The 23,897-nt window shown below is 38.8% G+C and overlaps 2 protein-coding genes and 1 pseudogene across 16 annotated transcripts; 1 reads left to right on the top strand and 2 right to left on the bottom strand.

Annotated features, from left to right (window-relative positions):
- The first annotated feature begins 3,268 nt into the window (after positions 1-3,268).
- On the top strand, positions 3,269-6,650 carry LOC133741125 (C-terminal binding protein AN-like). 15 transcript variants are annotated; one of them, XR_009861639.1, is made up of 5 exons: positions 3,269-4,114; positions 4,866-4,953; positions 5,073-5,160; positions 5,251-5,621; positions 5,989-6,286. XR_009861639.1 is itself a non-coding variant. In XM_062169071.1 (5 exons), the coding sequence occupies exons 1-4, from the start codon at positions 3,802-3,804 to the stop codon at positions 5,273-5,275; spliced, it is 525 nt and encodes a 174-aa protein (XP_062025055.1). In that variant the 5' UTR covers positions 3,280-3,801; the 3' UTR covers positions 5,276-5,287; positions 6,351-6,631. The 15 variants fall into 15 exon arrangements, 7 of the variants coding, with proteins under 7 accessions (XP_062025052.1, XP_062025051.1, XP_062025053.1 ...); XR_009861638.1 differs by lacking the exon at positions 4,866-4,953 and adding an exon at positions 6,351-6,650 and having other exon boundaries at positions 3,272-4,114; positions 5,989-6,145; XM_062169071.1 differs by lacking the exon at positions 5,989-6,286 and adding an exon at positions 6,351-6,631 and having other exon boundaries at positions 3,280-4,114; positions 4,855-4,953; positions 5,251-5,287.
- A 1,275-nt stretch (positions 6,651-7,925) lies between these two features.
- Positions 7,926-11,299, bottom strand: LOC133735513 (homeobox-leucine zipper protein ROC2-like). The gene is made up of 9 exons (XM_062162919.1): positions 11,118-11,299; positions 10,605-10,892; positions 10,345-10,473; positions 9,970-10,176; positions 9,677-9,857; positions 9,196-9,437; positions 8,984-9,100; positions 8,610-8,904; positions 7,926-8,187 (listed from the first exon to the last, which is right to left on the bottom strand). The coding sequence occupies exons 1-9, from the start codon at positions 11,133-11,135 to the stop codon at positions 8,156-8,158; spliced, it is 1,509 nt and encodes a 502-aa protein (XP_062018903.1). The 5' UTR covers positions 11,136-11,299; the 3' UTR covers positions 7,926-8,155.
- Positions 11,300-12,313: 1,014 nt separating this feature from the next.
- Positions 12,314-12,900, bottom strand: LOC133737738 (probable pre-mRNA-splicing factor ATP-dependent RNA helicase DEAH3; annotated as a pseudogene).
- Positions 12,901-23,897: the final 10,997 nt, after the last annotated feature.

The following is a 23,897-nucleotide window of genomic DNA, read 5'->3' as shown; positions in this document are numbered from 1 at the left end:
GTCCCAACCTGCTTTTAATGAAATTATGCTTTTGCTTTGCATCTCAAAATACTTGTGTTTTGTTTTGAGTGTTGGTATACTGCTAGAGCTTTTCTTACTCATTTATCTCTCAATGAAACATTAAGGGAATTAAGATTGTTCTAAGTGCACGAAGTAGCGGACATGGTCCGCTGAAATTTGCTGGCATTACCAGTTGACTGTTTGTGCTGCGGAGAATAATGGTTTGAATAATTTCTCATTTCATTGATAACTGACTAGTCAGCATTTACAAAAGAGTGAGAGTACCTGCTGGGTAGCTTCTCTTAGCTAAATATTGTACAAGAGTTCAGCTAAGTCAAGATGCTCGTGGGTTGGCGGTAGGATTATTTGTAATAATACCGGAGGTGTTCGGTATTCCAAGGGTAGGTGGATGTGACACCGTCCTTATTCTTTAAGTAGAAAGTGCTAGGGCTGACGACTTCCACTATTTGATATGGTCCTTCCCAAGTGGGACGAAGTGCGGTTGGCGGTGGGATGACTTCTTTCATGACCCAGTCTCCAAGTCGTGACTCTGGCATTGTAGAAACGCGATACCCGCTGTTTGTTTTGCAAGTTGTGTAAGTGAGCTTTGTGGCGCTTTTCTTCGAGGTTGATGCCGTCACCGTTGGTTTTGGCATCGTAGCCCTCAACCCTAGCTGTTGGTTGTGTGATGTTGATGAGAAGGACTGCCTCTATGTCGAACATCATGCAGAACGTTGCTTCTCCATTAGCAGATGTTGGGGTTGTTCTGATGGCCCATAGGACCTCCGGGAGCTTTTCGGCCCATAAACCCTTGGCGTCATCGAACTTCTTCTTGAGCAACTTCTTGATAATCTTATTTGCCACTTCGACCGGCCCATTGGTTTGTGGGTGTGCTACAGATGCGTAGCGCAACTTGGTGCCTAGCCTGGCGATGAAGTTAATGATTTCCTCGTTGTTGAATTGTGCTCCTTTGTCTGTGATGATGGTATGTGTTAATGTTAGTGACCGAAGGGTCTAATTAACGTAAAAGAAAGAAAGAGAGAGAGAGAGAGAGAGAGAGCAAGACACAAGAAGTAAAGCTTAACTATGTGTGTTAGGCCTTACGGCCCAAGAGGATTACATGCGATGTAATAGGATGTTGAGTAAGTGGGAAGGAGTCTTCTTTTATAGGGAAGGAAGGCTCCTTCCTTTACATTTTTCTTCAATGTGGGACAAGAAATCCCCATTCTAGTCTAGAAAACCATATTATGAGGACAACTTGGCAAGGCAGGGAAGGTGGCTTCCCGGCGAGGTCTTGGCCGCTTCCGACTACCACGGGGTAGGTTGTATGTCGGGCTACGGTATGCATGTCGCGGTTGGCCCCGCCATGGCTTGTAGGCCTCCCTAAGAGGGTGTTACTTATGCTTGGTGAGATAGCAAACTAGCTTGCTAGTAGAGGTATCTACAAATCTCCGAAGTCCCCAAGTAAGAGGAACTTCTTGGTTGGGGAGTTATAAACATGATGTCATCAAGCATAAATGACGTCCGGGAGGTGCCCAGCCCCTACAAGTCCTCAAACTCCGTAAGCAAGAAGGGACTCGTTAACCTGCACAACAAAGACAAACAACGCCCATATGTAGAATGCTTGTTGTATTGGGCAACATATGTGAGTTGCATTGATATGCATTGGCATATACGAATGTACGAGGTGCGTGATACATGTTGATGTATACATGTGAATGTCGTCGAGTATGATCGTTTATGATGTATAGGCTCGAGAACGCATATGGTTGTTTTGAGCATACTAAGAATGAGTATACGGATTGCATATGATAAATACACGTGGTGGTCGAACGAATCGAGTTGATGAGGTTATGCTCGGTGTAAGTTGCATGAGTGCCATGAAGGCAAGCGTTTGTAATTCTTGAACGATGAATATGCGAACGCTTGTGTTTGTTTGGTTTTCGCTCGTATTAATGGAACGCGAAAAGAATTTGATTTGTGGCAATCGACAAATGGTAGAAGAATTCAATGTTCCATTAATGTGGATTATGTCGAGGGGACGTGAGTGTAAAGCTTGGGAATGCCGGAAGGCAAGAGCGTGAAAACTCGGGGGTGCCGGGAAGGCGTGAGCGAGAAGCTCGGGGTTGTCGGGAAGGCGTGAGTGTAACCGTTGCTAATTATACTGGGATGTATGTACAAGTCCCCGAAGTCGCCAGTCAAGGAGGGTTTTCTTGCGGGGTTGATACCATAGCGTAGCTTTGTGCCGTATTGCGAGCATAATTAGTGCAAGTGCGTCATCCATCTAGAATTGGTCGGAGCGAACGCTTATGCCCTTTCGGGTGGGCCCCTGCTAGGCCCTTCAAGGAATCCCCCACTCTTGGCTATAGACCTCCGTATGGTTGGAAAATTGTTTGATGAGGGGAGCTGCGTATAAGCAGTGGGTGTTAGATGACGAACCTAATCTTTGATACCCAAGCGTCGGGGGTTAACTGCCAGATCAATGGCTGCCGTGGGCTGTGTTAACCGGTCCCTTTACTCTTTCCCGGAGGAGAAAAGCTTGACTGCAATACCGCGTAGCGGTCATTGTCATTATGAGGTGTTGCCTTACCGCTTGGCGGTTGGTCGTAGACCATAGACTCGTGGAGTCTAGACCCGTTTTAGGTCTTTTTTCCATAGGGAAAGTTTGACAAAGTATGGTGTCCGAAGGCTAGACCATATGTTTACATATAGAGCACATGTAAATTTTGCTAATTTGTATGATCAACAATGGATAAGTATAGCAAGTGATTTTATGTGGATCTTATGACCATGTAACATGCGCAATAGGTAGTGGCAAGTGTGATGGGTGTCCAAATAAAATTTTGGAAGTAGCTCTCGGTGAATAGTATGAAGCATTGTGAACTTGGAACTTTAATTAAAACATGTTGGATGTGTTTGAGCGAGTTAGGTTGTGTTCGAGCAAGTTGGGTGTAGTTGAGCGGGTAGGCGCTGTGCGAGCATGCGGGGCGTGGCCCAAGCAAATCGTGGCCATGCTCGATACCCAAGCGAGTCGTAACCCAAGTAAGTCATTGATCCGAGCATGTTTAATTAAGTCATAGGTGTCACAAGCTTCTAGACATAGCATAGTTTGTGTGATGGTCACATGTTTATTTAATTAAATTGTAATGAAATAGAAACATGGCATGTGTGGCATGTACTTGTAATGTGGATGCTAATAATATTTTGTATTTTGTACACATGCTCAAGGATCATTGAGACCAACGTTTTAAAGCATCACTACAAGAAAAATGGTCTACGACAACATCATATTACAACATATTATAAATGCTCGTTGTTGCTTATAGTTTTCCACAACGGGCAAACAATGTGTGTTGTGAAAAACTGTATACCACAACATGCGTCATTTGCATGTTGTTAATTTAGTTATTGACAACTCACCTTACACGTTGTTATTTGTAAGTTGTCAATTAAAACATTAACAAGTATGAATGCGCGTTGTTAAATATTTTCAAAACAACAACGTGCAGCGAACGCCGTTAAAACTTTGAGATAAAAGATACAAGAAAAATAGCAGAACAATTGTGCTCAACATAAAGCACCTGTGGGCTGTGGACTAAAGTCACTACAAACTCAACTCGATCTTTCTCAAAGAAAAAAAGAAAAAAAGAAAAAATACATAAAAAAATCAGCCCTCTGAATCCATCAGAGATCCAAAACGTATAAAATCCTGGGCTTGAAGAATTGAACTCTGAAACTCTCAACTCTCATTCTCTCAAAGGCTTCGCCCTCACCAGCCTAAACCCTAAACCGCACGAAACGATGTCGTGGCTTCCCTCCGCCGTCGCTCTCAATTGCATCGACGACTTCGCCATGAAGCAAGACCACTTCTCCGGCGACGAGCACGTCCCGCTCAGCCACTTGGCCCACGGCAGGATCGACTCCGCCTCGGCTGTGGTCCTCCAATCATTCGCGTACCTCCCACGCGCCGCCCAGCGTCGGCTACGTCCTTACCAGCTCATCCTTTGCCTCGGCTCCGGCGACTGCGCCACTGACTCCACTTTCACTGCCGACCTCGGTTGTCAATCTCCGAAGCATTTCGATGGCCGGATTTCCGGCGTTTACGGCTACGAAGGTACTTCGTTCTTTCTTCATATTAGGTGTTCCACTGTTTCGCACCTTCAATTTCATCGTCTTGGTTCCTATTGCGTTCTAATCAGCACAGCATGTTGTTTAGCCTCGCAGCTGCAAAACACTGTTATTCATTTGCTTCTTCATGTTTGCTTGTTCCTCCTGAATTGGCATATTGTCGAACACTAGGTGTGCATTGAAAATAAAGATGATTCATGCTAGATAGTGAAATTGATATAAAAATTCGATTGAAGGATGTGAGTATGAGACATTGCAGTCTTACTGTGTACAACTGTACATGGACAGTATAATGAATGTTCATGAGAATTAGATAAAAGTGGTTTTGAGAGTGAATTTGAAATACTTTAATTTTAGCTGTATTGGGAATCATCCTCTGAGAGTGATGGTCTAATGGATGGTGTATCAGGTATTCCTTTCTATAAACTACTACACACACTAAGCTATACATGCATTACAGCAGGGGCATCATGCTTGATCTTAAGTATTATCTTCTAAATAGTAAGTTGAATTTCTATGCAATGATTCTAATTAAATTAATACAAAGACTAAAGATTATTGCCCTGAAACTCTTAAGGAAGCTAGCTAGCTACTATTATGGTACTGTTTAATTACTGAACCACTTTCTTCATTCCTTGACTAATTAGTGCTTTTATATGTTTGTTAGAATTTGGAATAAGTCTTGTATTATTTATTAATAGTCTATTTGGTTATCATACTGAGAAGATTTCATACAGTTTATCGGAGCTGGTCTGCACTTACAGAATAGAAGATTTTGGTTTGATTCGTACAACTCTAGCAACATTGTTGCTGAAATGCTTTCATGTAGGTAGCTAAGATTATGTCTGTACTGCTTGTAATTTGTAGCAACGTTTGATGTTTCGGTTTGTGTAATTTGCATAATGATCGATCAGATTGATGTTAATGTGGTTGTGTATATGCAGATGATGCGAAATGTGGTACGCCGACATGGATCTGCAAGGGGCTTACTTATTTTCTTATTTGCAGGCCTGGTTTACTTCTATCTATAAGGTTGGTTTGTTGCCTTAAAGTAATCTTCAACTTAATTATTACTATACTGTGCTTTGAATTTATGCCCTTCTTTTATGTGATCATGTTCAGGCTTTTGATCTGTTGGAAATGGTAAAGGCAATCAAAGGTATTGTCTAGCAGAATGTTTTTGATAGAAAGCTGCAAGTAGTCAAGCAGTTAGCTGCTATCGTTACTCCATTATTGGTAATTGGATAGTCGGGTAAAACTATAAATGTTGAGTAAAGAACACAGGTTCAAAGATATTGTTTTGGTCATGTATTTCACTAGAGTAATGCACATAATGGTTTTGAGTAGAAGGCTAGAAGTTGCCTGGCAGATGTTGCTCTGTACTCCATATATTTTGGTTACATTTACTTTTAGGTTTTCATTTGCATAGCTTTTCCAGCAGTCCATGGATGCTTAGAAAGGGGATTCTTGCAGCAGGAGAATCTGTTGTTCATGTAAGTAGTATGAATGTTCTCTTATGTAAATACAATAATTGCAAAAAAAATTGAGTTCAAAATATGAAGATTGTGTGGAACAGGCATTACTGTAAAATAGTGTATGTGAAGATGTAACATATGAACTGTTTAGACATTATTCGCTAGTAGCTTATAATCAAATTGGAAGCTGCAGTGATTTGATTAGTATTGCCATCTTGAAGTCTTTTTTCTTTCTTGTTAATAAGGAGTTCTGTTAGGTTAGTTGAGGATTTCTTGTCCTCTATTGTGAATTGGTGGCTAATTTCTATTTCAGTTCTTTTTCTTTTTTCCAAAATTAAGATGTCACATGTGAATTGTAATTCATATTTCATACTTGCAATAGTAGTTCATTGCAGAGAGGTCTGATGGCGCTTGCTTATGTGGAGAGTGCACGAATTCATCTGAAGCAGTTGACAATTGCACATTAAATTGCTAGCTTGGAATCTCTACAAAGAGATCCTTATGAGGCATTATACTCGCAACTTCGTCATGAGATGTTTAAGGTACATATTAGAACTTATCTGTAGGCTTTCTTGAGTGAGTGAGTAAAACTTATCTGCTAGGCAACTTCTTCATGAGATGTATAGCATCTCACTCCAAATGTGTAATCAATTAAGTAATTGAGGTATGTAAATAGTATATTAGTTTGTGGATTAGTCTATTAGATGCAAATGTTTATTTAATTGTTTTCAATATATCGATTTCAAGGGACTCAGAGGTCTTCTTCAACCACCGATCAATGGAGTTGAGAAACATGGGATAGCATGTGAGGCATAGCAAGTGTTTTTGCTAAATCTACGAAATGTTGTAGGCATATTCTTTAAAAGTTATGAAGCATGGCATTGGCATAGCTCTAGTTCAAAAAGAGCGTAATATAGAAATAGAATTCGAGTTAAACCCTACATTGAAAAAGGGTATTTTTGACAGTGTAAATGGGTGAACTAAGTAAACTTGAAATTAATAAAAAATATGTTGAGTAAGAAGAACATGTATGGTGAACAAAGTAGTTAGTACGGTGGCAATAGCTGCAACCATTTCAAAAATATGTTGGGTAAACGTTTCACGTATTTTCCAAAGTTGTTCAAAATTGGAACATACCTAGGAGAAAACATCCTTAAGCATTGCTGGAGGGAACAACTGAAAATTTCAGACATTTTGTTCTTTTGAGGATGAAGAACAAAAAGGTAATAAGCCTCTTCGGTTTCCATGTTAACATGTATAGTTGTGACTGAAATATTAAAGCATATGTATAAGAACTAAAATATGAGATTCATACTCACATACATCTATTTTGAGTAGAAAAGGTCAACCACTCATTGAAATTAAGCAAGCAGCACAAGAACGATGTATCCATGTGTGGTCTTCATAAAACCTCGTTTATAGAGTACTCGTGAACCCTATTCTAACAACAGAATAGACATATTTATGAATTTAAAAAAAATGCATCTTTCAATGTTCTTAGTTTGAAAATCTTTTTTATGATTTAGACATATTGATTTCATTTGTTTCTTTTTTCTTTTTTTTTTTGGTTATTCATTTCCCTAATTGTTCATGTTTCCCATAATCAAACATTCAATGCTAGAGATGAGCTTAACTGGTGTACGGATTTTTTTTTTTTTTTTTGACTTTGTCAAGGGGAACCCAAAGGCTTCTTAGGCCCAAGATAAACCCCTTCGGCGCATGTGAAATGCTTCAACTGTGCATTGCAGCACAGTGCCTTACCACTTTGACAGCTTCGGGGTTTGAACCTAGGTTGGGGAGCACACCCAACTAGGCAAGAACCACTAGGCCACTTGCAGTGGTTACTGGTGTACGGAACTTAGATACACAGAGAACAGATATTGCTGCAGTGAGAACTTTGGCTAATCTAGTCTTTGAAGGTTTTTTTTTTTTTTTTGGGTTATTGTTTGATGTCTTGTGGCTCAAGGAACTCAACTGAAGTTGACTACTTGACTAATAAACGTTTGGTTTCTACTTCTCTTATCTTTCAATCAGCATATTCTCTTCTTTGGTATCAATATTGTGCATAAAGAATTGGCCAATTGGATCTGATCTGCTTTCTAACTCGGGTTTCAGAGATGAAAATTCTCCAAGACACCCTTGTTTTGACCAAATTGTCAATTATCACCCTTGATAAGTGGCAGTTTGGCACCGACAAGTTTCAAAATAAGCCAATGTTTGTCAAATAGTCAAAATAAGGTCAAAAATATCTTTCATACTTGTGTATAGGCAACTATTAGAGTTGAAAAGCATCGACACAAGAGGAAAATCTAATACTTGATGATAAGCCACACGTACTCAATAACTGGAACTGTATTTGAAGCTCATAACTGGAACTGTATTTGAACCTTATAACTATAACTGTATTTGAACCTCAGCTCTCTATCACCGCTGTAATTTTTGAATACCGTCAAAAGGTTGAAAGTTTCACAATTACAACTGAAAAGTAGTTTAGGAATGGACTGCACAATGATCAGCTGGTTCCCAACATCTGTTATCTTTCCAAGAATTCTCTACAGCTCTGTTGCTTCTTCCCCTACTGTAACTGCAGAATCATAAGAAATAACCAAAACAAGAAGATTAACCTCTAGTTTAGAAGTTCACAAGAGCAAGATCTGCATCTCAACAAAAGAAAATGACATGTAATTTTTCGTTCCACACTGCCCCAGCATGAGTTAATGTTGTATCATACGATTACTCCTTTAGTTATATTGCAGCAATTATTTGGGACATCTTCAATTAGATAATATAATGAGCTGATCAGATTCGTGATATAATTAATCCACAAATGAAATTTCAGTTTGAAAACGTTTCCTGCTCCCCTTTAATATATGCTCTGTTTATGCTTAACTTACATTTAACAGTGACCCAATAATATGTACAGGCCAAATTAAAACATAATAAATAAAAAAACAAATGGGCAGTTGCAACTTCAGACAATCCACACAGGGTACAAAAGGAACTTACATGCTTCATTTATCGCTCCAACAATATCGCTGACATGATTGCTCATTCCTTCAATCACTTCACTAGTTTCAAGATCAGCGCCAAGCTCTCGTTGGAAGGCCATAGTTACAAGGGAAGCACCGGATAGGAGTCCCCGAGACCCATCAGGTATTATGGAAAAACCAAAAGGTCTTAAGGCACAAGATGATTTTCCAAACCCTAAAGCACCATTAACTTCTGACTGGCTGATAGGTGATGCTATAATGAAAGAGCAAAACTCATCCCTGGAAGCCTCTTGTAACACATATTCAAAATTCTGTCACATTTAAAAGGTTTCATATAAGTCAATCTGGAACAAGGAAGCACCAACATGAACTAGTTAGAGCATATATCACCTCTGCAGACTCTGTTTGCATAACTGATTTTGCATGTAAAGTAATACAGTTGCTGTCATCGTCCGTGACTAACGTTATCACTTCTTCAGGCTCTTCCATCTCTTCTAAATGTGACCACTGCCATGTATAAAAATGTTAGCAGTTCATATAGAGTGATTCAAAACAGCTTAACACCATATCTAATTTAGCAAACTTATAAGGTTGCTCCATACCTGTAATTCCCGAGTCCTTTTGACAAGAAAGTTAAAAACTGTGCTCGGAGTTGCTTTGACTCGGAAGGTAGTCACTGCCATGTAATTATCTTTTCCTTCTGCATCAGTATCCTTCAAAATCTGAACTCCTGTGTCTGATAGTAAATCCCATTTAGTTTCATCTGGATGCTCAGTTATGTAATTCAAATACGCCTTCTTCAACCTTCTAGTCAATGTCAGCAGAGCAACACGAACTGAAAATGCTACATTCAATTACAAAGGTTATTCCAAGAGAAATACACAATATATAGTCACAGCATATTTAAATAATACAAATATGTACTTACTATCTCAAAATCGTCAAGATCACCTTGAGACAACTACCAGTAATAGAAAACTTAGATGACACACTTGCATTAAGTATTGCATTTCTGGACTACTACAGCCATGTTTAGCTGTCATACACAAATATATCAAAGCATTCACATGGTTAAGACATTACCTTGAGAAAAATTATTAGGCAGTCTAAGAGTGACAAATCTACTTTCGGTCCGCTTTTCTTTGGTTGACAATGTACTAATCCAGCGCTTTGCTCCGAATGCCAGGTTTGAATTGATTACTCCAGAGTATATACTATCTTGGACATTGCATTTCTGTACTTCCATATTCTCAATCCATATAACCTGCATGGATAGAGTAACTCAAATGTTGGATTAAAAGTTCCATACCCCCAGTATTCCATAAGATCATACCCTGTATATAATTACAAATTTTTGCAGATAGTGTATTAGCTACCTCAGAATGATCATCACGCCTCCTAATGATGACCCCAGAAGGCCTTCTCTTACAGTTCACTTTCAGTGTAGAGTCAATGTGCGGAAAATAGTCAGTCGATACATCAACAACAGCCCATACATCTGGTATGACTTGCCTCAAAAACCTGACGAAACTGAATTTACGTGTTGGCATACATGGCACGGGCAAGAGAAGTTCAGCATTTATCTGGCAAATATAAATCATACATCAGATGAGCATCATTATATATAATCAGATTATATATCCTAGACCTCACTGGCATATAAATTAGCAATAAAGTGGATAGGCAAATTTTCTCTTTTTCCAAGTAGTCATTGTAACAAAACACCAGTAAGCACATGTGATAATGTTTACCGTTTTTACACCCTTGAAATTGTCACGGGTATGTGGTGGTGTATTACACGCCAAATTACTCATAACACCACTTGGCACTTCATCAGTTCTGTGATGAACAATGTTGCTCAAGGCTGAAGCCCATTCATCCTGGAAACAACGACACAGAACAACATACTCAACATTTAAAGCAAGAATCAAAGAACTCATAACAAACATAAACAGCTGCTGCCATATGCGAAAATTAAACAATAAACCAACTATAAGGAAATCTCACACACCACATTTGTCATGGCAGCAACCACGTTTTCTAGCTTAATCGGAACAACACCGCTCTCAATGGAATACTCAATCTCCATACCAGGAGAGGGTGGAGCCCTGAACATCTGCTGGAGTTCCTCAATCGAACCGAGCAGTGGAACCTCCACAACCCAAGTGTTTGCTTTCACAGCCATAGCCATGACCTCTTTGTAAGCTGCCATGCATATGTTATAGCACTCCTGCATTTCTAGAAACTTGGGCACACCCTTTGGCTCCTCGATTCCATTCGAAGACGACGCCTCATAAAACTTGACAATGTCAGTGTTATTAGTGAACATATGGAAACCCAGTATTAACCCCATTTCGATCAATAACACATACAAGAAAGTCCATTCATGTCACATCAAGACCAATCAAACACCCACAACTCTCAAAATCAAAATTAAAGTGCAACAATGACTATCATTTGGGTTCAAGAAAATAATCACATAAAGAAAATATTATGAGAAAGTGAGAAGAGTAGTCATACGTACCACCGGTTCCATGTCCATGTTGGGATTTGTAGCAGTTGGATTTTCAGACCCAGACCCAAATGGGTGTGGACCTGCAAAGAAATCAAGTAGACTTGGATTCAAGAAACCCTAAACCAATGTGACGAGTCAAATTGGATAGGAGTCAGTGGTTTGACCCTTGGTCAGAGTCAGAGAAAACCTAGAGAATAGAGATGGTGGCGAAAATGAGAGCACCTTGAGAAGAAAAAACGTGACCATTCGGGTTTGCTCGTTGCCGGTTATATAGGTTTGGCAACCAGTGCGGCACGCGCGACGCACGTGATGCGTATATTAAGTGGGGAGAAGGTAAAAAAGAAGGATTTGGGGATCCGGCTCGTCATTATCTATTCGTCTCCTTTTCATAAAAGGAAATCGATTGTGTTTGGGTCTGTCCCTGAGACTTTGTTAGCTGATGTACTTCAACTTAATTATTAATAAATAATCGGTCCTTTCGCAGATAAAGTGATTATAAGGAAATCGAATAATCGATGGTGTATAATTTTAGTAAAAAAAAAGGAAAAAATAGAAACAGTATTCAATGGATCGACATGTACTTGCATCGACAGAATTAGATGGCTGGACAACAATAAGTATTTTTTTTTTGTTATTAAAAAAAATTGCCTATAAATAACAGTGGATGAGATGTGTTGGATCTGCTGGTTCAATTGCACCGCCGATGCATAAAATAATTTTCCTTGCTCGAGAGTAGAATTCCTTGTCTGTATTCCATTAATAGTTTGGATGCGATTTGTTATTAGGAAATAATGAGCATATCTAAATTCAATTATGATAAATAACTTATAAAATCAATTTTTCTATTCGTGAAATTCCGCTTTTTTCAATTCTGTCATTTTTCTCCACCTTTTAATTTAAGTCAAAGGATTTTTTTTTTTTGGTCTGAATTTAAAAAGTCAAAGGATGAGTAAGCTAAAAGAAAAAAGATTAAATAAATAAAACAGAGGAGGATTTCGCTTTGTACACTAGCAGCTTGAAATTTGTAGTACTCGATCATTATTCTTGAATGCTGAGGCTGCATGTACTCATGAACTTCTGCACATATATACATAAACCTTATTCAAATCAATAAAAAAAAGCTTGCATACATGATGTCTTCTGGAAAACAAAACTGAAAACTTTTGTTTGAGCAACAGAATTGTGAGTACGGAGGCCTTACTGGCTCACTGTTTCTGTAAATCCACAAGCCATTCATGACGGATTTCCTTCACTATCCGGATAAAATTCCCTGTTGTCAGGACACACTCGTTGTAAATCAGCCACTCTGGTTTGTGATTCAAGCAACTGGAGGGATGCAAATCTACCACTTGGTTTTCTTTCACTGTCAGATAGTGCCTGTCGCGTTGTAGATGAGCCACCTGCATGAAATATCCAGCTAGCAGGCCTGCCTTATGTTGGTGTAGTAGTCAGGACTGTTGAAATTAGTACTGCATAGCTTGAGACTAAACTGAGCCATAATTCGCAGTAGCTGTTGCCTAACATCATTTGCCGCCTTTAATGTCCTGCATGTGATTTAGAAATTGTCATAGCACCAGGATGGATCCTCCTTGTTATGTTTGACTGCATGATACACATTCAGCAGAGTGAGGTGATCTCCATCAATGTGCGCAAACCTGGCTTTTGCCTCATCTGCAGCAACTTTTTGAGCCTCATCCGCCCTAGGCCGGACAAAGGGATTCGGCACTGAAAGCATGTCAGCAATTGTCAGGATCTCATTAGAGCAGTTGTACTGAGGGCTGACTACGAGCATAAATATCAAGGCTAACTAGAGGAAAAAAAGGGAAAAAAAAAAAAAGAGACCAAATTGCATAAACTAAAGTTGTACTCTAAATGTAAGTTTTCTTTTACAAGTCCTAAAATTATATTTTTGGATTTTATCTCTTTGTAAAGTGGTCCATCCAGTTTGAACCAATCAACTCTTTTTCTTTTTCTTTTTCTTTTTCTTTTTAGTTTGGACTGATTATTTTGTTTGTCTGAATTGGACTTCTATTATTGGCATAACCCTTTTTCTGAAAATTTGTTTTGGCCCTCTTTTAATTTATTGTTTGGATCAGGTAACTTCCGAACGAAAAGCACCCTCGCAAGGATCGTCAGCTTTGCCAACTGTTTGGAGTCCTTTAATTTCCATAATGCTACTTTGGGGTTGTTGGAGTTCTTTTTACCGTTTATTACTTGCTTACAGATTTGTGATGTAAAATATCAAAACTTTTGTTTAGTTAAGCATTTGCTTTGTCATTGAGAAAAAAAAAAAAAAGCATTTGCTTTTATCGGACTTCTTTTAATTAGTTGGTAGTTGTATAGATATTTCTGGCTAAATAATCAGTACTTTTCTTTTGTTTTTTTTATGGTAAAATAATTAGTACTTTTATGTGTTGTCATTTCATGATTTTTGAATGGATTCGTCTAGTGTGCAGATTTGCATACTATGTAGATTGATAATATAGCCACGTGCACGGCACGTGGTGACAATTTATAAAGGTTAACCGGATTTTACCGGTCTCCCACAAAAAGAAGTGGGAGGTAGAAGAAGGGATGTTGGAATTCCCTGAATAAAAGAAAAGAATTAAAGAAAAGAATTAAAGAAAAGTAAACGAAAACAGCAACTTTAATGAAAAATTACCTTGAAAATGATCAAAAGGAGTTGCCAAGGCTTTTGGCCTGAATTTGGCCGGAAAATTTTGCTTATGGAATGTGGCTGGCCGAAATTGCTTCTGTTCGGTTTCTGACGCTGATTCGATGGCTATGGCAGCCAGTTCAGTGTCTTCCCGGCTGGTTCTTGGGGTTTTGTTTCTGATTTCTGAATCTTGGTATCGAGGCGCTGCTTGTGGCCAAGTTTGGTGGCAAGAGGCGGTCTAGAAGGAGGCGAACCAGGAAGGGATTGTTTTCTGTTTCCGGGGGCCGGTTTTGTACTTTTTCAGCCAGTTCTGGTGGTTTGGCAGCCGGTTCTGGGCTCTTGGGATCGAGCACTACAAAGTGTAGGGCAGAGCCAGATAAGGTTTCAAGGTTTTGTATTTACATTTAGGGTTTGGCTATTTGTTTTAAAGTTAGGACTTCGTGCTGATAACATGTTTCAGGGAATCAGAAATTGGGAGAGAATGATCTTTGTTTTAATTGATAGTAGGGGCCTGTTTATGTAGAGGATTACAAGCAAAGAATCTGCGTCTTACACATTAGAAAACCACGAATTTTGATAAAAGATGGGAGAGAGTGAGAGCTCTCTATACCCTAGCGCCATCGTCGATGGGCGACCCCTTTGGAGGCCTCCTTCGCTTTCTCTCCAGCGTTCGCTCAAGCGTACGAGTTCTCCTTGCTATGGCTGCAAGGCTTTCATCCTTCAACGGAACAATCTTCCAATGACGGCAAGGGATTTGATTGGTTGGGTGTCTTGTGCTCTATGCCTACGAGTCTGGGGCTTCCTGATGTTGTGGGATCCTGGCGGTACTCTGATCGGTGTGCAGCCGCTCCTAGCCGGGAAGTGGTGGAGGCGAAATCGATCAACAAGCAGGCTGCTATGGGTGATGCAACGACGTCGATATCAGGCTACGCTGGTTTCTGCTTTCTTGCACGGTGGTGGCTGGGTTCTTACTTGGTGGCTGATCCTGTTCTGGTAGTGGGGATGGTTGCAGATCACGTCGGGTGATGGCCGGTGGTGGTGCTTGGGTTCTTTGCGTTGGGTGCCAACAGTAATCTGGGTTATCCAGATGGGCTGGTGCTGGGCCGACACCACACATATGCTGGGCCAGACTTTTCCACGGGTCTGGATCTGGGACCCGGGTGGATCTTTGGCCACTTCTTTGTTACCTTGGACGATGTCTCTGGGTGTGCCAAGTTTGTTTTCAGGTGGATTGAGCCCTTCTAGATTCTATAAAAAGGCTCGGTATAGTCACGCTGTGAGTACCACAATTGCTTGCTTTGGCGAGCAGTGTCCCTTATGCTGGGTCAGGTCTAGTTTTGATTGGTCCGCTGATCTTATGCATGCCTGAATTGCAAATTCTGATTGTTGGGTCTACAAATGACAAATCTCAAGGTCATCACAATGGTTGTGTTGTTGGTAATTATCTTGAGGACAATGAGGATTTACCTTTAGAATTTGCTAGTTTTTATAGAAAAGTTTCAGAGCAGAGTTTTATTGTACAAGGACAATTGGTTGATGTCAACCATCTTCTAATTTGTTCTATCTTAGCTCTACGACCAAGGCGTTTCTGGCCTTTGTATGCTCCCAATTGGGATGCCCTCTTAAGCGATTTTAATCGCTAATTCAATGAACTTTTCTTTCAAAAGAAATCTGCGTCTTACAAGGAATTTGAATCGTACAATGATTAGAATATCTCCATAGATTTCTGTAAGACTAACCCTATTACAACTTAGACAAGTAATCAGAGTTTGAAATAAGGGCTGGTGCGGATTATTAGTGACCAACAATTGATTTAATTTTTTTTTTAAGTTAATCAAATTTGGTGAATCCTTTTGTTTAATCCTAAAAACACATATTTTTGTTTATTTTCGTGGATTTGCTGCTCTTGTTTTTTCAAATTGTTTTAATATTTAACTCCTACAATTAAATTAAATTAAATTACTTAGGAACAATAACCCATGAAAATGCAATGAACCCTTATTTCAAAAAAAAAAAATAACCCATGAAAATCGCTGGTTTGAGGATACGGGTCCAACTCATTTTTTCCTTTACCTTCTTAGTCCAATGGACGAACTTTTTTTAGGAAGTATTGCAATTGTAACAAACGAGGTATTTCACAACTGACCTGGTACCTAATTCGAATCGAATAAGTATTAGGCTTATTGGAAATTTTCAATATTCCAATTTCAAAAAAATCAAATTCAAATCCATTTCTAAATCAATAGATTTTTTTGACTCAATTTAGTATTTTCTATTTAGAAATAGGGAAATTCATAATAAAATAATACAAAAAGTTCTGATAATTGGAAAGATTAATTTGTGATCACATATATAGAGTTCAGATGTTGTATTCGACTAGCCATTCACCACTTATCTCTATCACTGTTCGGATAAAACTCCTGCTTGTCAAGACATACTCGTTGTAGATCACAAACTCTGGTTTGTGATCCAGAGAATTTGAGGGATGCAAATGTACCGCTTGTTTCTCTTTTCTAGTCAGGTACTGTCCGCTGCGTTGTAAATGAACTAGAGAGAGAGAGAGAGAGACGAACTAGAGAGAGAGATCTCATTAGAGCAGTTGTACTGAGGGCTGACTACGAGCATTAATATCAAGGCTAACTAGAGGGGGGGGGGGGGGGGGAAACCAACTAGAGAAAAAGAAATTTTTCATCAATCCACATCTCAATTCTGGCATGAGTACAAATTATTGTCTACAACAAGTATAGCATGACAATTAAATCTTCATCGCATATCAACTGTACGCAAATGTTGTTCACAAAGCTTCCTTTCAAGTTTGCTCATTTGACCATTTGACCTCTATATCTTTTGAATTATTGAATTACATTTATATCCTTTTTTTGAAATAGAAGGTTCATTGCATTAGATGACCAGCGAAAAAGCCAGAGTCTACATACCCTTACAAACAGAAAAATGGCTGGGTAACAACCAAACTCCTATCTAAGTACTGAAACTCATTACAAGTCAAATGGAGCCCACTTTTAAAGTAGGCTCATAAACAAAGAACAACTCTGTGTCTTTTGAGGCAAACTCATCTTCTAGCCAACCATCCGCCAATCACGCAATTGTGGTACGAAATAGAAAGCTACTTCCCAACAAACAAATAGGAGCCAATTTCTCATCCATAAGCCGCTTTCTCCAGCCCAATTCGAGATAATTACCAATTCCGGAGAATCATGATTTGAGTTACAACTGACACTTGAGAGACCGTAGAGGCCCATCATCGCCTAAGGAGGTCAAGCTCTCAAGCCAGGCCAGCCCAATGCCCTAAGTAATGAATGAGGGTGTCAAGGCACCCTCCAACCTGGCCCAACTCTGAAAAGAATCAAGCCTACTCAACTGGGCCCAAAAGAGATGAAGCCCAAATCGTCCAGGCCCAGACCCAGAGGCCCAACCCCAAACGAAAGCACTGGCCAGAGCACCACTCCCCGGCTGCCATCCTACCGCCGCCGCCGCGGCCCGGTCTGGGGGACGTCCAACCCAAGCAGCCATCCCTGCATCCATTCCCCTTCCAATCAAAACTCGATCAGAAGCGACACCGATACGAAACGCCAATCGATTCACACCAAAACGACTCCAATCTTTCTCCTATTCGGTCAACCGAAACCACCAGCTGCCTGTCAAACTTGCAGACTTGCAGTCACTCAAGCCGCTACAGTCCGACACAAATCAACCCAGAATCCCAGATCAAAGCAAGCAGATCCGGATTCACCAACACGATCAAACGATCGCCCCACCGTCGCAGACACTATCAACCTGGAAACAACCAGCCTTGCCGGACTACTGCTACCGCACGAAGCTTTCCTTCAAAAGCCGAGAACTGACTTACCGAGCCGTGGCCGCCTGGCCGGTGCTGGACGCGATCGGATCTGACGGCCGTCGCTTCGCACGTCACCCTCAGCTTAGGGTTTTATTGTCTTGGGCATCTAAACCGTTTTTTTAGTGGTTGGATACTTGTGAATTACATATATATCCTCTTGTAAAATGACAATTATAGACAATGAATTATACTAGTTGATTATATATATTTTTTACAAACCTCTCCGCCTAGTTTTAATACATCTTAAAGACTAAGAAATTGTTCCAAACTTTTATTGAGTTCCTAGTCTAGACTTCGTTTAAGGTTTGGTTGGAGGATGAGTTTTGGGTGGGAGATGGTGGTTTTATTTTATTTTATTTATATCAATTTCTATAACCCTTCATTTTTTTTTTTGAATAACCTTTCATCTTGTATAAGGGTTAGAAACATAGGAATCATTGTCTAATCGTTTGATTTATGACTGCTTGATCAATTTCTCTGTTATGACGTTTGATTCATGATTCAAAGTTTTAGAAATTTATTTTGGGCATTTTTTAGATTTGCATGCAAAAAAGAACAAAAAAAAAAGGAGGTGTAGTTAGTGAATTAGAGGTAGAATGAGTATTTTATTTTTTTGTATATGAATAATATAACTAAGATTATTTGAGCAATTCAAAAAAAAGTTTAATGAGCAAATTTTTGTATTTAAAAGAACAAAGGAGGTTTAGAGAGTATGAGATGTTAAATGAGTAAATTTGGAGTGTCTATTGACACTCTAAAAAATTAATCAATATGCAAAAACAAAAACGTGATTTACAAATCTGCCCAATCTGGCAATGTAGGGGGGTGTATTGTATATGGAATTAGTAGAACTTTTAAAGAAATCTATGGAATTTAAAAGTCTGGGTGTATTCAATATAGACTTTTAACAGTCCATGAAAGTCTTGAGGTATTCAATTAGGATTTTTAAAGACTTCATGAATTCCACCAAAATCTAGGGGTATTCAATTAGGACTTTTAAAAATGAATAAGAGTACGGAGGTATTCAAAATATCATTCATACTTATGGAATTAGAAAATCATGGATAATCATGGACTTTGTAGTGTTAACTATACATACCAAACTCCAATAATTTTCCAGCCTCCAGATCAAAGATTTGAAAAAGTCTATCAAAGTTTCCTCTTAAAAAAAAAAAAAAAAAGGTCTATCAAAGTTCTTAATTCTCTCTACGCACGAATAAGTTGGTCCTTCATCATCTCTCTTTCTTAATTTTTTGTTTTTTCTCTAATCTTTTATGATATCAACGTTTTTTGATACCCAACATGTTCATTGTAGTTCTTGAATGTGATTTTTTTTTTGTTTTTTTGTTTTTTTTTTCAATTGTGATACTTCGAACCCTAATAGCAATAAAAATGATTTATGAAACCCTAAAACTCAAATATTGTGGTCTACCCCTAAGACCTTAAATAGTGTTGCTATGGCATACTAAATTTTATCTTATTAATTAATTATTCTCATTAATTTGAATTTATATTATGGGTCAAAGAAAGGTTGAACAATTGAATTTCAATTGATTGATTATAGATCAAGACATTGACCAATATTTGCTACAATATATGTTAATCGGCGAAAACAAAATTGATGAGAATAATTAACCATAAACATCAAGTGATCTATATTGCATATTTATATTGTTGGGAGATTAGGAATGAGAACAAACTGACTAGACAGACTAACGATCATTCATTTGAGTTAATTTCTATTAGAAGATACGTGAGCATTGAAGAGACAACGAGTTATTATATTGTTTCGTGTTTGGGCTGCTTTTGTTTTGTTTTTTTGTTTTTTGTTTTTATATTTTGTATATGCTAGGAAATCTGTACGTAGAAGTCATTCATAATAAAGTATATAGATTTTCATGAATCAATAAAAGTCTGTTGCTAAAATCAATGGTTTTAAAAAATCCATAACAGTCTATCAACTTTTTAAAGAGTCTGTGGACTTTTCAAAAAATCTATGAGGCACAGAAAATTATACCATGCGGCAAAGCGGAAATCAGAAGGGTTTTTGACGGAACCCTAGCAGTCAGCAGAAGATGATAGCGGAACGATCCCTAGCGGCGATGGAGAGTAAGTATCTCTACATATGTACCTGTGAAATGCACAAATCTCTTTTCGATCGGTGGGTTGTTCACCGAATCGAAATGAGCGATGTGTTATCTGCATCGGAAGACCATATTCGTTATCTGCCTTTCAAGCAAGTGGCTAATGAAATTGGCGGCCATGACCTTCCGTTGTTGGTGGGTTGTGGTGTCTTCAAATCCAAAATTCTCATCGGCGGCGGCGTGAAGAAAATTCCGGGGGCCCATCCGTCTCCAGCTTCGTCTGTGTTTTTTTTTGAGACAGACACAACCGATCGGAAACTCGATCAGAAACTCAAGTTGGGGAGCTTTCCCCCTTTCCTAGGAGGGAAAGCTCAACCCCTGCTAGTGGAGATGAAGGGGCAACTTTATGCTCTTGCCGGTGACGAGATGAAGTTGAGATACGATAGTCATTTTGAGAGATTTGACCCGTCCTGCGAAAAATGGTCACCCCTGCCCCGACCTCCTATTTGGGATCCTGACTCTCCATACTATAGGACTCCCGTCGGTTCAGGTTATGTAATCACAGACACCAGCATTCTTTTCTCACGTCAGGATACCCCTGTGTTCCGGTTTGACATCACGAAGCCGAATGCAGGATGGTCTGTACAGGAATCTTTGTGTTCTGGAAAATCTTTTCCCTTTCGAGGCACAACTCTAGTTCATGACTGTGTTTGTGGTGGTTTCATAATCTTTGCCATAGATATTGAGCAAGAAAATTCGAATTATGATGGGAAGTGGCCTCAAACTAGATTTCCAAGAATACTAGTCTACCACATGTCCGAAGATTATGGTTCTTGGACCGATGTTGCAACTGTGGAACTGCCATTTACAAATGAGTTGCCTCTCATATTTCAAGAACCAGTAAGCTATAACTTTGTTAGTCTAGGAGATCAAAGAGTATGCCTGGTTCTGGCTACATTTAGCAGCCCAATAAACAGTGGCCGTTGGGAAGAAAGTGAGATGATGCGTTTTCTTGTGACAACATTCAAGTACAAAACTGAAACTCCCATGAAAAGACCAAGGGAAGAATCACCCATTTCCTTTTCATTCAGCTGTCAATTCCTGAGTAATCCTGTCATCTTTGATTATAATATCCAGCAGCATACTCCATCTCCTGCAACCGAGCATGCCTTAACGCTGGGCGCGTTTTTGCTGTAAGTGTTTTGTAATTAAGCCTTGCTTAACGTTGATGATAATTGTGCTTGCCTTTGTGTATGTTGATATGTAATTTAGTGAAAGCCCAATCCACTGGCTTGGTTTAACATAATATACATTAATAGAGGCTTCGTTTAGCATGATATACAAGAGAATTTGTGAAAGTGATTGGTATCTATATTGAGTTAGTTGTCAATCCCAACATTATCCAACATCGTCTTTCTCATATTTATTCAATCCTGAATTCACGATCTGCCCCTTTACGAACGTAGTGGTCTTGTATTTGGAATATGTTAGGAAATGTATATATTGAACTTCTTCTTTTATTATATCTGCCTACATTATATAGGTATTAATCTTCTCTAGTTTAATCTTGCCGCATTTCCGTTTACATTGTTCCATTTAGATCAGTACTAGTGTGCTTATTGTTGTGGTATGTTATTGCTGCCCTGACCTTTAAAGGGATAGAATACATGAAAATAGCATGCATTATTCATGGATTCCAATGAGTTCTTCTTTTACATTCTCAATTATGATATTCCTTCAAGTCGCTATTTACACATTCATTATCTTTATAGCTGGATATTTTGACTTCACCCATATTATCATTAGGGAAATGACATAAAAATGGCACCATGACATGCTCACTTATGTTTTTGTGGTTGTTGTCGTTCTGTTTCTGCACTCTGTTTGAGAGGGGAGGGAAGGGAAGGGAAGGGAAGGGAAGGGAGAGCATGCATACTCAGTTCTGCATGACATGTTGGGAATTGTCTCTCTTGCTTTCTTGTTTTATTTTCCTTTGGGTATTATTCCAATGGTTTAACCCTTCGGTCTATTTTTACCGTGTAGGATCTTGTTAAACATTGTTGATAAATTCCCAATCAATCTTTGTTGTACTGCCGTCCATGAACTGCAAATAACTTGGTTGAGGTAGTTACGATAAGTCCACAGCAAAAGTTAGAATTATGAAGCTGGTTGATGAAAGGGAGGATCTTTTCCCTTCCTTTTATATTTGCTTTGCTAGTCCTTGTGAAAAGTAAACATAATAATTTTGGATACTCTCTTAGAGCTAGAATGGGAGTTTAGCTATTTGACTTGCTCTTTTGCGCAAAAAATATATTAGTGCACATATATAGGTATCTATAGGCGGGGTTAGTAGCTGAAGTCTGCAAAAGTGAAGAAATACGTACGGACTTTGAATAAGAAACCTTAGATTGACATTAACAAGGTGAATGGAGATGCCACTACACCAATTTTGTTATCAGACAACGGCAGAAAACCGTTGTATGATTTGAAGTGTAACCGTTGTAGAGTGAGCCGTTGTCTGATGAAAAATCAGACAACGGTGGAACATAGTTGTGTGATAAACACACAGACAACAGGTATGTGTTATAACTGTTGTTTGATAGCTCGGCAGATGGCTCGGCAGATGCAAGCGCGCAGCAGTTTAGGGGCGTCTTCAGACAACAGTGCCAGTTTTCAACCGTTGTATGTTAATCATGTCAGACAACATTTTTTTATTTTGTCTGTTGTCTGATTGCTCTTCAAACTTCAGTTCTTAGACTATATCTGTTGTGTGATTAAATTTAGGACAACAGAGTTCAATTGCTTCTGTTGTGTGATTAACTTGTAGGACAACAGAGTTCAATTAATTCTGTTGTGTGATTAGCTATTAAGACAACAGAGTTCAATTAATTCTGTTGTCTGAGTATTAATCAGAAGACACTGATTCGTTAAAAACCGATGTGTGATATATTGATTACAATGTGTTTTTCTCCCATTTTTGGTCATTCAGACAACAGGCAGTGATCATTAGCTTTGGTCTGTTGTGTGATCATTTGAACATTCCATTCCTGAATTAGATTGTGCATTCATTTGGTCTATTTACGAAATGAACAGTACTCTATCAAATATAAACATTGCAAACCATCAAATGATTCATATAACCATTACTTTAAACTTCAAAAGCAAAAGGGATGCATTTCCCAATCATTGAAACCAACATTTTAGACAAGAAAAGCATTCTAGTGCATGCCTATCTACTCGGGACATCAAAAAGCTGATACACATATATGGTTCCAAAATATGCCACACATGGTGCATGACAATGTACCAGCAGAGAAGCACAAAAAAGATGCTTTCCTTATCTAAAATGTACCAGCAACAAGTGTGCTACTTCATGACTCGTGCACATATGTGTTGACAACAAACTTCCCCCACTCATTTCGCACTTGATCAATATCTGCCTGGGTGTATTGGCTACTGCCTCTCCTCTCCCACTGAAATCAGTTAATTATATCAAAAGGATCAGTTAATCATTTTGGTGAATAAGGCATAGATATAATAACACACTTAATAGAAATTGAGTCAAGTGACTATTTATAGCTATATATGTTGATACCTTGGAAGGAAACAATGACATGTCTTTATCCTCAATGATATCTCTCATGTATCGCATGATAAAGTACCCGCACTCCTTGTTGCTAGGTTGGGGAGGAATGCCCTAAACACAAGCAAATGAATGAACAAGTGAAAACTTGGCATGGAAAACTGTTTTTTGAAAACCACAAGTGGTGAAACTTATAGCCAAAATTTTCCAATGGATTGAACTCCGACTCTGCTTATTCTTTTCAGAAATATACATACGCATAGAACTACACCAAAACAACAATATGATCAATGATGTACCATAATGCAAGGGAGGAAAACAAGTGTATTAAACAGATTTCATAAAATTGTTGCATTTCAATCAATATGTAAACGAGGGACTTACGTATCCACGATAGACATCCAATCTCCTGTGGGTAAGCGTCTTTTCAGCGGGTCCATAAAATAGGCAGTTCCTTTCTCCGGATCAACAAGTGTCAACACCCAATGATCACTACATGCATACAAAATGTCATATATCTTGAACACTAATTTGTTATATATGTTCAGATACAGTAGATATGAAAGTTTGCAAACATTCATTAACTTACCCTGAGTTATATGGCAAC

Source organism: Rosa rugosa, chromosome 3, assembly GCF_958449725.1.
Source record: "Rosa rugosa chromosome 3, drRosRugo1.1, whole genome shotgun sequence".
In the NCBI taxonomy this organism is placed as follows: Eukaryota; Viridiplantae; Streptophyta; class Magnoliopsida; order Rosales; family Rosaceae; genus Rosa; species Rosa rugosa.
This window is presented reverse-complemented; position numbering and strand designations above follow the sequence as displayed.